The sequence below is a fragment of the Hibiscus syriacus genome, unplaced genomic scaffold, assembly GCF_006381635.1.
Source record: "Hibiscus syriacus cultivar Baekdansim isolate YM2019G1 unplaced genomic scaffold, ASM638163v2 tig00110410_pilon, whole genome shotgun sequence".
Lineage (NCBI taxonomy): Eukaryota > Viridiplantae > Streptophyta > Magnoliopsida > Malvales > Malvaceae > Hibiscus > Hibiscus syriacus.
In genome coordinates, this window is record NW_024062726.1 from 659,409 (window position 1) to 676,589 (window position 17,181).

At 32.1% G+C, this 17,181-nt stretch overlaps 1 protein-coding gene across 1 annotated transcript; it reads left to right on the forward strand.

The window, feature by feature from the left end:
- The first annotated feature begins 13,297 nt into the window (after positions 1-13,297).
- On the forward strand, positions 13,298-14,609 carry LOC120124045 (dof zinc finger protein DOF2.4-like). Its single transcript, XM_039142805.1, has 2 exons — positions 13,298-13,501; positions 13,632-14,609. Exons 1-2 carry the CDS (start codon positions 13,451-13,453, stop codon positions 14,529-14,531), a joined length of 951 nt encoding a protein of 316 aa, XP_038998736.1. The 5' UTR covers positions 13,298-13,450; the 3' UTR covers positions 14,532-14,609.
- Positions 14,610-17,181: the final 2,572 nt, after the last annotated feature.

Sequence of the window (17,181 nt, forward strand, 5' to 3'; positions counted from 1 at the left end):
CAACAATACCTGCAAGATTCACACTGGAATCTACGGCTGAGCTTTTGTTCAGCAGATGCAATATCTGATTGTATTGCTCAGAAGTAAAGGTGGGAACAATCGAGACAGGAGAGGAAACCGTCAAAGCATTCTCAGTCTCTCCATCCACAGTGTTTACAGAATTAGCTGTCATGGAAACTGGAGGAGGCTTCTTTCTGTTGAACTTGAAGTTTGGTAGAAAACCAATGAGTCGATAACACCGATCACGGCTGTGTCTCTTGACCTTACAGTATTCGCATGTCCTATTGAAATGCCTTCGTTCATTCCCTTTGGAGGTGGCCGTGAACATAACAGAAGCTTCAAGAGGTGTAGCAGACAACTGGATTCGATGTAATTCCTCATGAGTTATCATGGAATACGCCTGATTGACGGTAGGAAGGGGCTTCATGATAAGGATCTAACTCCGAATCACAGAGTAGGTTTCATTGAGGCCCATCAGAAATTGAAAAAGACGTTGTTGAGCCATGTGCGTTGAATTTTTTTGTGCAACGTCACAATCGCAAGAAGTGAATGGGACAAGAGCAGTGTACTCATCCCACAGGAGCTTGAGACGAGTGAAGTAAATAGATACAGACGAGTCACCTTGAATGAGGGTAGCAATCGACCGATGTAAGTAAAAAACCCTAGAACCATCGATCTTGTCAAAGCGCTCCTTGAGGTCCTTCCAAACATATTCTACGGTTGAGGCAAAAACGATGCCAGCAGAAAGATCATGGCTGACATAATTTAGGATCCATGAGAGTACAAGAGCGTTGCAACGCTCCCATTTAGACTGCATCAAATCATCATAATCATCACGTCGACAGCTTCCATCGATAAAGCCAAGCTTGTTCTTGGCCAGAAGAGCGATGCACATGGAATGGCTCCAGAGACTATAGTTTTCAACGCCAGTGAGTTAAAGGGACACCAATTGAACACCAGGTGTATCAGAAGGATGCAAGAAAAGTGGGTGATTTGGATCGACTGTGATCGCCATAAACCCTAAGAAAAAATGATTTGGGGAAAGAAACGAAAGGAGAATGTTGTTGGAATAGAAATGAGGCTGCTACTGAAGGGAGACGGGCCAGAACGTTTTAGTGAGGAATGGGTCAAGTAGAGAACCCAGGAAGGAACGGTCTGGAAACTGATACCATGTTGAAATTGGAAAATACTAGAATTGGATAATACCTCTCATGTATTGGAATGAATATAATACAAGTATATATACAATTTTACAATTAGTTACAATTAAAACAGAAAATAAAAAAACTTCTAACAATAATGTCAATAATATCATGCTTTGATTGGTGTTGGATGTGTCTCAAATCTCAACACCATGACAGCTTATGTCATTTGTTTCCATTGTAAACTACAAAATCTATGTTCAGTTTTTCAGTTCAATACTGTAAATACTATAAAGTTGGGTATAATCAAAGTGTACGAACCAACGAGTGAGTGGCTCTAAAATATTGCTTTTGATTATAGTCTGTCAATTGCTCAAGGAAATTTCCCTGGTCTTTCATCAAGTATCTGTACCTTTTGGCACATATTTTGGTACCTTAAACTCACTTGCAGTGAAAAATAATTTAAAAATATATAAATTTAAAATAAATCGAACTTAAAATAATTTAAAATCAAATTTTAATATGATGCAGTGAAAAATAATTAATCAAAACAGTTTAACCTAAAGAAACTTACTATCAAACTCAAATGACTAAACCTTGGAGCAACATGAAAATCTTAAGGGTAAATTACACCATTCCTCATTAAATTTTATTCTCTTATATTTTATTCACTGTATTTTCAATTTTTCTAATTTGCTCACTGAACTTTCAAATTACTCATGTTTTGAATATTTTCGTATAAGGTGATATTTTATTATTATTATTTAATATAAAAATAATTTAAAATATACAATGTAAATAGAAGGTTATCAATCGCCATCGTTGACCGCCTTCGACTATCTTAGATGGTTGTCGTTCGGTCCCAAATTTCATGGATGGTTTCGCCTCGACACCCTAAGTCTGAATTCAACCTCTATTTTGTCGGAACTTGCTCCGAAATCCATAAATTAGAGATCGAAAGTGAAGAAGCTGAAATGTTTTAGTTGAGATTAATGGGTTTTGGGACATTTTCCGGTGAAACAACCACCAGATTCGAACTCAGAGGGTCGAGGCAAACCAAGACATGAAATTTAGGACCGAACGACCACCATCTACGACGGTCGATAACGGTTGGTAGTGGCATCCGACCACCTTATGTTTTTATTTTATATTTTAAATTATTTTTATGTTGAATAATAATAAGAAATGTAACATCATACAAAAATAATAATAAAATAATTCAGAGTGAATAAAACACGAGTAATTTCAAAGTTCAATGAGTAAATTAAAAAACACTGAAAGTATAGTGAGTAAAATAGGAGATAGAGTAAGTTCAGTGAGGAATGTGTATTTTACCCAAATTTTAAAACTCAAATTAATTAAAACCTATTAATTAATTAGACTTAAAACCAATCCGGGTATAATTTGATTGAGTCGAGTTTAGTTAAGTAAAATTCTTTTGAGTCAGTGAAGTTGACAAGTCTTATTTTATAACTCAAATTTTATGTAGAAATTTTTTGAATCAAGTTAAATTTATAAAATTATGATTCATTTCAAGTTAAAAAATTAATTTTTCAAATCTAGTCGAATTTTATTTATCTTTAACCTTATCAACCTAGCTCTACAACATTATTTGGTGGGTAAAGTTCAAATTTGGTAATTAAATTGTACTCTATCTTATTCCACTCACTGTACTTTGAATCTTTTCAATTTCCTCATTAAGCTTAATAGATTGGATTTTTTGTCAACGCTTCTTTACTAGAGGCGTTATTATGTGACATTTTAATTTTAATTTTTAATGGGCAAGTTTCAAATTCAGTCACTGAACTTTACTCTCTCTCCTAGTTCACTCACTATACTTTAAATTATTTTCTATTTAATAAATGAACTTTATGCATTGGATTTTTTTGTCAATCCTTTGTTAACAACAAAAAAAACCACGTCATAATGCCGTTAGTGAGGAAACGGCTAAGTGACCAAAAAAATCAATGTATTAAGTTTAGTGAGAAAATTGAAAAGATTTAAAACACAATGCGCATAATAAAAAAGAGAGTAAAATTCAGTTGTCAAATTTGTAATTTACCCTCATTTGGGGGAGTTATGCCATTTTCTGCTCATTGGACAAAAAAAATTATCCTGAAGATAGAACTAAATTTAGCCCATTCAAGATCAGTGGATTTTGGACCGAAGACTAAGCTTACTGTCAACATGGGCTTATGTTCATGACAACATTATTAGCTTTTAATTATTATTTTGAGTTATTTGTATCATATGTCCCCAAATAATAACCATTATGTCATATTAATCTTTAAACTTTTTAATATTTTAATTCTTCCCTAACGTTTTTCTAAATTGGTCCCCAAGCTTTTGAATATTCCAATTTCATCACCAAATACATCCAAATATGTAATTAGTTTCAACCATAATACAATAAAAAAAGGCCTAAATATACAAAAGGTGCCCAACATATGTATTTGTTTCCAGTTTAGTGTCTCACGTTTATTTTGTTCCAGTTTGATGTCTAACGTTTCATTCTGTAACTCAAATTGGGTCAAGCCGTAACAGACCGTTAAGTTTGGTCGTTAAGTGACACGTGTCACAACCTAATAATTTTAAAAAATTATTTAAAATTATATATATTTTGTAAAAAGAAAACACAAATTTTGAAATAAATCCAGAATTTTGAAAACCTTCATTTCAACCCTTAAATCTATGTCGATTGTCGGCTTTTTCCATCAACGAAGCTCCACCCGACCTCCCCTCCCCTCGACGACCAAATCCCCCATGAAATCGTGACCGATCGACAGTCGATCATCCATCGGAATTGTGTGGGATCACGATTTTCATCATAGGGTTCGCAGGGTATAAAACGTTGATTCATCATCAATCGATGATGATTTCATGAGGGTTTTGGTCGTCGAGGGGAGGGGAGATCAGGTGGAACTTCGTCGATGTTAAAAGGCGACGGTCGGTGTGGGTTTAGGGGTTGAAATGAAGGTTTTCAAAGTTTTGGATTTATTTCAAAATTTGTGTTTTCTTTTAATATATATATATATATATATATAATTTTTTAATTTTAAATAAATTTTTAAAATCACTAGGTTGTGACACGTGTCACTTAACGTGGAAGTTAACGCCGTTGACGACCCGAGCACCTAAATGTGTAACGGAATGAAACATTAGGCACCAAACTAGAACGAAATAAACTTTAGGCACTAAACTAGAACCAAAGACATACGTTGGGCACGTTTTGTATATTTAAGCCTAAAAAAATTTCAAACATATAAATATAACTTGGCCTAATGATTTTGTTAACAAGGGATATGATTAGCATATACTTATAGTTTGGAATGAAATTAAAATGTTCAAAACATTTGGGGGACTAATTTAGAATAAAGTCATAATTTGAGAATAAAAATAAATTATTCTGAAAAGATATTATATTAGGATTACCTCATACTATTTTAATTTAATTTCACGTGTAAAATTTCTAATCTAAAAACATTTTAGATCTTTATCAATTTAACTTAAATAAAATTAAAATTATGTAACAATTTTTTATTTTTAGTTGCCCTCTAGTTCCAAGGCTTCACCTTAACTAATTGTTTCGACAAAAATCGCACACCTGGTTTTAGTGGGTGAGTCTTCCAGCAAGGATTTTTATGCATACTCAAGTATTCGAACATGAAACATTGCTTAAGCAATATCAAGTTGCTTACCACTTGAATTAACTCTTATAATATAAATTTTTATTATTTTAACTTCAAATATTTTATCCTCTTAATATTTGATTATTGTGACTATGTTACTCGTATATCTATATTTCAGTGATGAATCCAGAAATATAAAAATGAAGTCCAAAATTTTAATATCCTCTTATTAAAAGTAATGAGTATACAATTTTTTTTACTTTCTTTCATTTTTTTCTTAACATATTAAACTAAATTTCATATTTTTCTTAAATAATAAACACACTTGACCCCTAACAGCTTAATGCATACGCCCCTGTTATATCTATTGTGGATCAAAGCGGCAAGCATTTGTTGCCGTATCCCTGACCGTGACGAAACGCGCAGCCTGAAAAGTAGCGTGAGGAACAGCACTGGAATTTGTATATTCCCATGCAAAAATAAAGGCACGGATGCACCAAGTCCCGTACGGAATCAAATACATCCTAATTATTTTAAAAAACGATAAAATTTAATTTAATATGTTAAAAAAATAAAAAAAAAATTTATATATCCATTATTTATAAAAAAAGAATATTAAAATTTTAGACCTATTTTTAAATTTTTAAATCTCAAACCGAGCAAGAGAAAGGTTAATTCGGTCGGTTGTACACTACCTAATCACTCCCTATGATGTGAAGCAACATTATTTTACTCAAATTAAATATTCCTTAATCCTTAACTAATTACACTTATCTTAAATCACACCCTAATAAATACATTATTTTTCTCAACCCATTGCACACTTTTTAATAAATAGCATATTTTATGTCATCAGACATTAACTAACGTTTTGCATTAATCTAATGTTCACTTCATCAAATAATGATTTTAAAAAATATTTAAAATAAATTCACAAAAGAAAAAAATATCTTAGATTTCTCTCTTTGGTGTGCCGTTCATCTATTTTCTTTTTCGGTTTTATTGATTAGCACTAACTTTAATGTTGGTATGTTGGTTGTTGACTTCCAATATTCTTTATGGTCTTTTTTTTTCTATATTTTATCTTTATTTTTTTCAACAAGTCTGCCTATATATGTCTTTATGACATGTTTTCTTACGTTTTAAGCATTTTTTCGGTTCTTTGATCGTTTTTTCGTTTATCTTTTTTTTTCTAAGGGTTGATTTGACATTATCACGACTGATCAAGATGACGCTTATTCTGATATCTTGTTGATCTTCTCTGCTTTGGACCCTCGAATTGGATTTGGATACTCGATTTGCATTCATAGATAACTTTTCACATCGCTCGAGTCTGATTTACGATTTGTCGGTGGTTTTTTCAATAGTTTGATCTCCTTTTGTGGTTCGTTTGACGATGTGATCAGATCTGTTTGTATATATCTTTGTTCGAGTTCCTTGATTAGATTTAATATTTCCTTGTATGGTGTCCTTATGTGATCTGAAGTTACTAGTTTTGTTTTAATGATTATTGGAAATTTTCCTAATTATGTGCTTAATTTACTATTGTGATGGTAAATCTTTATTGTAATTTGACATATTTCCTATTTTGAATAAAATTAGTTTCTTCTTTAAAAAAATTATTTAAAATAATAATAATAATAATAATAATAATAATAATAATAATAATAATAATAATAATAATAAAGGTGGGAACAACCGATGCAATATCTGATGGTAAAGCTTTTGTTCAACAGATGCAATATCTGATTGTATTGCTTAGAAGTAAAGGTGGGAACAACCGAGATAGGAGAGGAAACCGTCAAAGCATTCTCAGTCTCTCCATCCACAGTGTTTATAGAATTAGCTGTCATGGAAACTGGATGAGGCTTCTTTCTGTTGAACTTGAAGTCTGGTGGAAAACCAATGAGTCGATAACACCGATCACGGCTGTGTCCCTTGACCTTATAGTATTCGCATGTCCCATTGAAACGCCTTCGTTCATTCCCTTTGGAGGTGGTCGTGAACATAACAGAAGCTTCAAGAGGTGTAGCAGACAAATGGATTTGGTGTAATTCCTCCTGAGTTATCATGGAATACGCCTGATTGACGGTAGAAAGGGGCTTCATGATAAGGATCTGACTCCGAATCGCAAAGTAGGTTTCATTGAGGCCCATCAGAAATTGAAAAAGACGCTGTTGAGCCATGTGCGCTGAATTTTGTTGTGCAGTGTCACAATCGCAAGAAGTGAAGGGGACAAGAGCAGTGTACTCATCCCACAGGAGCTTGAGACGAGTGAAGTAAACAGATACAGACGAGTCGCCTTGAACGAGGGTAGTAATTGACCGATGTAAGTAAAAAACCCTAGAACCATCGATCTTGTCAAAACGCTCCTTAAGGTCCTTCCAAACAGATTCTACGGTCGAGGCAAAAACGATGCCAGTAGAAAGATCGTGGCTGACATAATTTAGGATCCATGAGAGTACAATAGCGTTGCAAAGCTCCCATTGAGACTGCATCAAATCATCATAATCATCTTGTCGACAACTTCCATCGATAAAGCCAACTTGTTCTTGGCCAGAAGAGCGATGCGCATGGAACGGCTCCAGAGACTATAGTTTTCAACGCCAGTGAGTTGAAGGGACACCAATTGAACACCAGGTGTATCAGAAGGATGAAAGAAGAGTGGGTGATTTGGATTGACTGTGATCGCCATAAACCCTAAGAAAAAATGATTTGGGGAAAGAAACGAAAGGAGAATGTTGTTGGAATGGAAATGAGGCTGCTGCTGAAGGGAGACGGGCCAGAACGTTTTAGTGAGGAATGGGCCAAGCAGAGAACCTAGGAAGGAACAGCCTGGAAACTGATACCATGTTGAAATTGGAAAATACTAGAATTGGATAATACCTCTCATGTATTATAATGAATATAATACAAGTATATATACAGTTTTAATCTAACTAACTAACTAACTGACAATTAGTTACAATTAAAACAGAAAATAACAAACTTAACTTCTAACAATAATGTCAATAATATCATGCTTTGATTGGTGTTGGATGTGTCTCAAATCTCAACACCATGACAGCTTATGTCATTTGTTTCCATTGTAAACTACAAAATCTATGTTCAGTTTTTAAGTTCAATACTGTAAATACTATAAAGTTGGGTATAATCAAAGTGTACGAACCAACGAGTGAGTGTCTCTAAAATATTGCTTTTGATTATAGTCTGTCAATTGCTCAAGGAAATTTCCCTGGTCTTTCATCAAGTATCTGTACCTTTTGGCACATATTTTGGTACCTTAAACTCACTTGTAGTGAAAAATAATTTAAATATATATAAATTTAAAATAAATCGAACTTAAAATAATTTAAAATCGAATTTTAATATGATGCAGTGAAAAATAATTAATCAAAACAGTTTAACATAAAGAAACTTACTATCAAACTCAAATGACTAAACCTTGGAGCAACATGAAAATCTTAAGGGTAAATTACACCATTCCTCATTGAATTTTATTCTCTTCTATTCTATTCACTGTATTTTTAATTTTTCTAATTTGCTCACTGAACTTTCAAATTACTCATGTTTTGAATATTTTCGTATGAGGTGATATTTTTATTTTTATTATTTAATATAAAAATAATTTAAAATATACAATGAAAATAGAAGGTTATCAGACGCCATCGTTGACCGCCTTCGACTGTCGTAGATAGTGGTCGTTCGGTCCCAAATTTCATGGATCGTTTCACCTCGACACCCTAAGTCTGAATTCAACCTCTATTTTGTCGGAACTTGCTCTGAAGTCCACAAATTAGAGATCAAAAGTGAGGAAGCCGAAATGTTTTAGTTGAGATTAATGGGTTTTGGGACATTTTCCGGTGAAACAACCACCAAATTCGAACTCAGAGGGTCGAGGCAAACCAAGACATGAAGTTTAAGACCGAACGACCACCATCTATGACGGTCGATAACGGTTGGTAGTAGCATCCGACCACCTTATGTATTTATTTTATATTTTAAATTATTTTTATGTTGAATAATAATAAGAAATGTAACATCATACAAAAATAATAATAAAATAATTCAGAGTGACTAATACATGAGCAATTTGAAAGTTCGATGAGTAAATTAAAAAAACTGAAAGTATAGTGAGTAAAATAGGAGATAGAGTAAAGTTCAGTGAGGAATGTGTATTTTACTCAAATTTTAAAACTCAAATTAATTAAAAGCTATTAATTAATTAGACTTAAAACCAATCCGGGTAAAATTTGATTGAGTCGAGTCTAGTTAAGTAAAATTCTTTTGAGTCAATTAAGTTGACAAGTCTTATTTTATAACTCAAATTTTATGTAGAAATTTTTCGAATCAAGTTAAATTTATAAAATTATGATTCATTTCAAGTTAAAAAATTTAATTTTTCAAATCTAGTCGAATTTTATTTATCTTTAACCTTATCAACCTAATTGGCTGCTCTACAACATTATTTGGTGGGTAAAGTTCAAATTTAGTAATTAAATTGTACTCTCTCTTATTGCACTAAATGTACTTTAAATCTTTTCAATTTCCTCATTAAGCTTAATAGATTGGATTTTTGGTTAGTCGTTTCTTTACTAGAGGCGTTATGATGTGACATTTTAATTTTAATTTTTAATGGGCAAGTTTCAAATTCAGTCACTGAACTTTACTCTCTCTCCTAGTTCACTCACTATACTTTAAATTATTTTCTATTTAATCAATGAACTTTATGCATTGGATTTTTTTGTCAATCCTTTGTTAACAACAAAAAAACCCACGTCATAATGCCGTTACTGAGGAAACGGCTAAGTGACCAAAAAACCCAATGTATTAAGTTTAGTGAGAAAATTGAAAATATTTAAAACACAATGTGTATTATAAAAAAGAGAGTAAAATTCAGTTGTCAAATTTGTAATTTACCCTCATTTGGGGGAGTTATGCCATTTTCTGCTCATTGGACAAAAAAAATTATCCTGAAGATAGAACTAAATTTAGCCCATTCAAGATCAGTGGATTTTGGACCGAAGACTAAGCTTACTGTCAACATGGGCTTATCTTCATGACAACATTATTAGCTTTTAATTATTATTTTGAGTTATTTGTATCATATGTCCCCAAATAAAAACCATTATTTCATATTAATCTTTAAACTTTTTAATATTCTAATTCTTCCCTAACATTTTTCTAAATTGGTCCACAAACTTTTAAATATTCCAATTTCATCCCCAAATACATCCAAATATGTAATTAGTTTCAACCATAGTACAATAAAAAAAGGCCTAAATATACAAAAGGTGCCCAACATATGTATTTGTTTCCAGTTTATTGCCTAACGTTTATTTTGTTCCAGTTTGATGTCTAACGTTTCATTCTGTAACTCAAATTGGGTCAAGCCATGACGGACCGTTAAGTTTGGTCGTTAAGTGACACGTGTCAAAACCTGATAATTTAAAAAATTATTTAAAATTTTAAAAAATAAAATTATATATATTTTGTAAAAAGAAAACACAAATTCTGAAATAAATCCAGAATTTTGAAAACCTTCATTTCAACCCTTAAATCTATGTCGATTGTCGGCTTTTGCCATCAACGAAGCTCCACCCGACCTCCCCTCCCCTTGGCGACAAAAACCCCCATGAAATCGTGACCGATCGACGGTCGATCATCCATCAGAATTGTGTGGGATCAAGATTTTCATCCTAAGGTTCGCAGGGTGTAAAACGTTGATTCATCGTCAATCGATGACGATTTCATGAGGGTTTTGGTCGTCGAGGGGAGGGGAGATCAGGTGGAACTTCGTCGATGGTAAAAGGCGATGGTCGGTGTGGGTTTAGGGGTTGAAATGAAGGTTTTCAAAGTTTTGGATTTATTTCAAAATTTGTGTTTTCTTTTATATATATATATATATATATATATATATTATATATATTATATATATATATATATATAATTTTTTTAATTTAAAATTTTAAAATTACTAGGTTGTGACACGTGTCACTTAACGTGGAAGTTAACGCCGTTGACGGCCCGAACACCTAAATGTATAACGGAATGAAACATTAGGCACCAAACTGGAATGAAATAAACTTTAGACACTAAACTAGAACCAAAGACATACGTTGGGCACGTTTAGTATATTTAAGCCTAAAAAAATTTCAAACATATAAATATAACTTGACCTAATGATTTTGTTAACAAGGGATATGATTAGCATATACTTATAGTTTGGAATGAAATTAAAATGTTCTAAACATTTGGGGGACTAATTTAGAATAAAGTCATAATTTGAGAATAAAAATAAATTATTCTGAAAAGATATTATATTAGGATTACCTCATACTATTTTAATTTAATTTCACGTGCAAAATTTCTAATCTAAAAACATTTTAGATCTTTATCAATTTAACTTAAATAAAATTAAAATTATGATCTTTATCAATTTAACTTAAATAAAATTAAAATTATGTAACAATTTTTTATTTTTGGTTGCCCTCCAGTTCCAAGGCTTCACCTTAACTAATTGTTTCGACCAAAATCGCACACTTGGTTTTGGTGGGTGAGTCTTCCAGCAGGGATTTTATGCATACACAAGTATTCGAACATGAAACATTACTTAAGCAATATCAAGTTGCTTACCACTTAAATCAACTCTGTTAATATAAATTTTTATTATTTTAACTTCAAAAATCTTATCCTCTTAATATTTGATTATTGTGACTATGTTAGTCGTATCTCTATATTTCAGTGATGAATCCAGAAATATAAGAATGAAGACCAAAATTTTAATATCCTCTTCTTAAAAGTAATGAGTATGCAATTTTTTTTTTACTTTCTATCATTTTTCTTAACATATTAAACTAAATTTCATATTTTTCTTAAATAATAAACACACTTGACCCCTAACAGCTTAATGCATACGCCCATGTTATATCTATTATGGATCAAAGCGGCAAGCATTTGTTGCCGTATCCCTGACCGTGACGAAACGCGCTGCCTGAAAAGTAGCGTGAGGAACAGCACTGGAATTTGTATATTCCCATGCAAAAATAAAGGCACGGATGCACCAAGTCCCGTACGGAATCAAGTACATCCTCCTTATTTTAAAAAATGATAAAATTTAATTTAATATATTAAAAAAATAAAAAATAAAAATTTTATATATCCATTATTTATAAAAAAAAAGAATATTAAAATTTTAGACCTATTTTTAAATTTTTAGATCTCAAACCGAGCAAGAGAAAGGTTAATTCGGTCGGTTGTACACTACCTAATCACTCCCTATGATGTGAAGCAACATTATTTTACTCAAATTAAATATTCCTTAATCCTTAACTAATTACACTTATCTTAAATCACACCCTAATAAATACATTATTTTTCTCAACCCATTGCACACTTTTTAATAAATAGCATATTTTATGTCATCAGACATTAACTAACGTTTTGCATTAATCTAATGTTCACTTTATCAAATAATGATTTTAAAAAATATTTAAAATAAATTCACAAAAGAAAAAAAAATCTTAGATTTCTCTCTTTGGTGTGCCGTTCATCTATTTTCTTTTTCGGTTTTATTGATCGATAGTAGCACTAACTTTAATGTTGGTACGTTGGTTGTTGACTTCCAATATTCTTTATGGTATTTTTCTTTTCTATATTTTATCTTTATTTTTTTCAATAAGTCTGCCTATATATGTCTTTATGACACGTTTTCTTACGTTTTTAGCATTTTTCGGTTCTTTGATCGTTTATCTTTTTCTTCTTCTAAGGGTTGATTTGACATTACCACGACTAATCAAGATGACGCTTATTATGATATCTTGTTGATCTTCTCTGCTTTGGACCCTCGAATTGGATTTGGATACTCGATTTGCGTTCATAGATAACTTTTCACATCGCTCGAGTCTGATTTACGATTTGTCGGTAGTTTTTCAATAGTTTGATCTCCTTTTGTGGTTCATTTGACGATGTAATCAGATCTGTTTGTATTTATCTTTGTTCGAGTTTCTTGATTAGATTTAATATTTCCTTGTATGGTGTCCTTATGTGATATGAAGTTGCTAGTTTTGTTTTAATGATTATAGGAAATTTTTCTAATTATGTGCTTAATTTACTATTGTGATTGTAAATCTTTATTGTAATTTGACATATTTTCTATTTTGAATAAAATTAGTTTCTTCTTTAAAAAAATTATTTAAAATAATAATAATAATAATAATAATAATAATAATAATAATAATAATAATAATAATGAATTCCATGTGCTTAACGTTCCAACATGGACAATCAAACTACAACTATTTTCTTATAGAAGAAACACACAAACATGATCATTTTCCCCCTCCCAAGTACTGTGGATTCACAGCACTACACTCTGTGAAGCATAAGGAAAGAAAAGAAGCGTATAGGTTAAGAAACATCATCTTCTCCAAACCCCAAAAAGCAACAAAACAAAAAGAGACAAGGAACAAGGACTTGATTAGTATATAAATTAAATATGCTATATATAAAGGACCTTCCTTTTAGTTTCTCTTTCATTTCTATCCACATCTCTCTCTTTCTCTCCAACACTAATAATCTCTTGGTTGTTCTTTTGTGATGTGATTCTCTCCACAATCACTTATAATCTCACAAAAACGAAACAAGCCTTTACAAAAGGAAAAGAAACTTCAAGAAACCATGGTTTTTAGCTCCATCCCAGCTTATCTTGATCCAGCCAACTGGCAACAAGTGAGTTTTTTTTGGTTCGAATTTGTTCTAATGGTTTCTTTCTTCCAATAAAAAGCAAAACAAAATTCAAAAGTTAAATACTTTTGTTAATCTTGTTGAATATTCCATGTCATTTTTGTTGTTTCCACAGCATCCAAATCATCAAGGTGGTGATGATAGTGGCGTCAACGCTCATCAGCTTCCTCCTCCTCCTCCTCCACCATCGGCTCCACAGCCTCATGGAGGAGGAGGAGCAGGATCGATCCGGCCCGGTTCAATGGCTGATCGAACTCGATTAGCCAACATACCGATGCCGGAAGCGGCATTAAAATGCCCAAGATGTGAATCGACAAACACCAAGTTTTGTTACTTCAACAACTACTGCCTCACGCAGCCTCGACACTTTTGCAAGACTTGTAGAAGGTACTGGACCAGAGGTGGCGCCTTAAGAAACGTTCCGGTTGGAGGCGGATATCGAAGGAACAAAAGGAGCAAAGGAAGCAGTTCAAAATCGTCAGCCAGCGGCGGCGACCTGAAAGCAGCTTCGGGTTCTTCCAGTACGATTTCTTCCAACAGTACCGGAAACACTGATATTTTCGGCCTTGGATCTCATGTTCGTTCACCGAGGTTCATGGCTCCTTTCAATCCCCTTGCTGAATTTGGCGGCGGTGATCATATTGGGTTGAATTATGGGACTATGTCGGCTCCACTCCGCGGAATGAGTGACTTAAGCAGCTTTCAAATGGGAAACACTTTAGCCATTGGCGGCGGCAGGGACGGTGCTACTCCCGGTAGTTCTCTCTTGACAATGGCCGGTTTGGATCAATGGCGGCCACCGCAATTTCCTTTCCAAAGTGGCTTAGAATCTTCTTCTGGGATGTACCAATATGAAAGTGGAGCCATTGTTGAGCATTCGAACTCAATAGCCACCCAAATGGCTTCAGTGAAAATGGAAGACAATGGTAATAATAATCAGCAGGAACTCATCAATTTGTCAAGGCAGTTTCTGGGGATTCAAGGATATGATAATTACTGGGGTGGAACTGCATAACTTCAGGCTCTTCATCTACGGCCATTATCAATTCAAGTTTACTCACTTTCAAACCCTAGAATTTGTATTTCTTTCTTTCTTTCACTATAATTTGGTAGGTTTCAATGTATGAGTGTATCAGTTCATGGAGCTTGTATCAGGCATATACGTACTGATGGTAAAGTTCCATAATTCCACCATTAATTCAAAGCTCTTTCAGTTTATTTTGATATCATTTTACAATCTACACTTTATTTTTTTTTCAACTTATTTTATCAGAGAACATTCTTATATGATTGTTTCTATATATAACCATATCCGTCTACTTCGTATCAATATTTTCCCAAAAGTAGAATATCTTTATATATAGTGCATTATTATTTTTTTTGGGGGTGAAAAAAAAAGTCCTTCCCTTAATATGTTTTCATCAGTCTTTTTTTTTTCTGGGTTTTGTACACCAAATATCTGGAAGAGGAAGAACTGACTGATAATCAGGTGAAAACCATTCATTCTAAATGAAAAAGCGAATGATTTTGTAATAATTTGAGGACGTACTTGTTTGTTGGGCCATGATAAAGAGTGTGTGTGAAATGAAATCATAGCTACGAACATAAAAAACATTTTAAGTTTTAACAAATTAATTATATGTAAATGATGTGCTTAAATTAGTGAAAGGACAGTCTCAAAAGACTCCAAAATCTCACTCAAAATATGTAACCAAAAAATCAACCTAGTTTTCTTATATATATATATATATATATATTAAAAAGAAGACACAAAAGAATATATTAATCAACCTAGATTTGATTAATTTTCTCTAAATTTGAGTCTAACTATAAAATGTAATCTAAATAGCTCAAAATTTTTATTAATCAATGAATTTATTTTAAAGTTCGAGTCAAGTCAAATCTCTCAATTTTGTATATGTATATAGTTATAGAAAAACGTTAAATTGAAATCGATTAATACCATGATATTAGAAACATTTATAATTAAAATTAAATAAAAACTCAAATAACTTGACCCAATTTAATTTGACTTAAATTTAAAAAACTCAACTTAAATATTTTCTAAATAAAATTTAATCTATAAAATAAAACTTATCAACCCGATTAATTTGAATTTTCTTTTTAACTAAATTAAACTCAATAATATTCATAATAAGAGTGAGTTTCGGACAAGAGAGAATGTGTGAGCCAATTCCCAAGATTGAGGTGGGTGAGGACAAGTGTGATGGAATCAGGTCTCAGTATGAGACAAAGTAAGTGTTTTTGTCAGCATGTAGACCTGACGGCTGTGTCTTGGCCCCCGTGATTGGATCTTACATAGCACGCGCTTCATGGCTCCAGTTCTTCTTTTTTCTTTCAAGCAGTAGTAGCATTAGAAGAAAATCTAATACTACTTACTATTCATGCTTTGTCATGTTATCCCAGTCTTTCCATTCGTTAATATCACTGACACAACGAGCACACTGTTCCAGTTCCACTGCTTTGGCATGCATAAACCACATAGCTTGACCTTGACTTCCTCATTTTCACCATTTACTCTTAGCTTCAAACTCAAGAATCGAATTTCATTAAAATATTGATCGCCTCTTCGTTTTTCTGATCTCTAATTTGTTGAAAGTGTTATGTCTGGACAGAAAGCTATAGAATAGTGTTTCACATTGTATTATTTTATTATCATTGTTAAAAGATTATGACAAGTAAAATGATTGCACAAGAGAAAATCACATATAAAACAGAGAAAGTTTACTAATTTTGAAAATAAGTAGTTGAGGTTGCAGCAAAGATCTTGACAATAAGTTCTTAATTAGTTTTTTTTATGATTTATAATCTGTCAATAAAGTATGTGATCTGACTGAATATTAATCAGAGCAAGATTAATATAATGACAAGTATAATAATTATACTATAAAATAGCCATTAATATTTCATGTGAAAGCTGTTAATGTAAATATAATTACTTGATTATAAAAGAAACTTGTTTAATAAAAATCTATTCAAACTAGGTTTCGTACTTTTAATCAACAACCAGTTGCAGATGCAAGGGTGACTATTCCAGAATTCAAATTTCTTTATATTAATTGTCCACTTTATTATTGGTGCCTACCATAAAATTTTATTTATCCATCCTTATGAAAAATTTCTATTATTAATATATATGCATCCATACTAAAAAATATTTTTAGATCAGTCACTGGTAGTAGCTGGTAGTAGACGTATAATGCAAATAGAATTCGGGTCACAAAAGTTATAATAAAACTCTAACAATTAAATATTATAAATACAAAATAATTATTTTAATTTAATATAAAAAATAAAAAATGGTTTTTTTAAATTAGTGTAAAGTTGCATTGAAATTAATGTACATAAAATTTGCAATACTTATATGTATAACTAGGGTCTTAATGCAATTAAATTTTGATTTAAAAAAGGAAACGGTTTCATGTTTAGAAAATAATGAATTAATCTTTCAAATGTAAATGATAAATAGTTGTATAAAATCGTAGCCATTCTATTGCCCTCTCTAAAATGTTCAAATTTCCGGTAAACGTGGGTTGATGTTAGCAGAAAGCAGAACAAAAATATTCAGCAACATGGGTCTAAATGTACAATTAAGTAAACAACATAAAGGGTGCATTCACCAAAATAAAATTGGAAAATTAAAC

What these genes read in the sequence shown, in the direction of transcription:
- LOC120124045 (XM_039142805.1), top strand. Translation starts at nt 13,451, where the DNA reads ATGGTTTTTAGCTCCATCCCAGCTTATCTTGATCCAGCCAACTGGCAA. An exon ending in ATCCAGCCAACTGGCAACAA is followed by an intron (nt 13,502 to 13,631) that starts GTGAGTTTTTTT and finishes TTGTTTCCACAG; the next exon opens with CATCCAAATCATCAAGGTGG.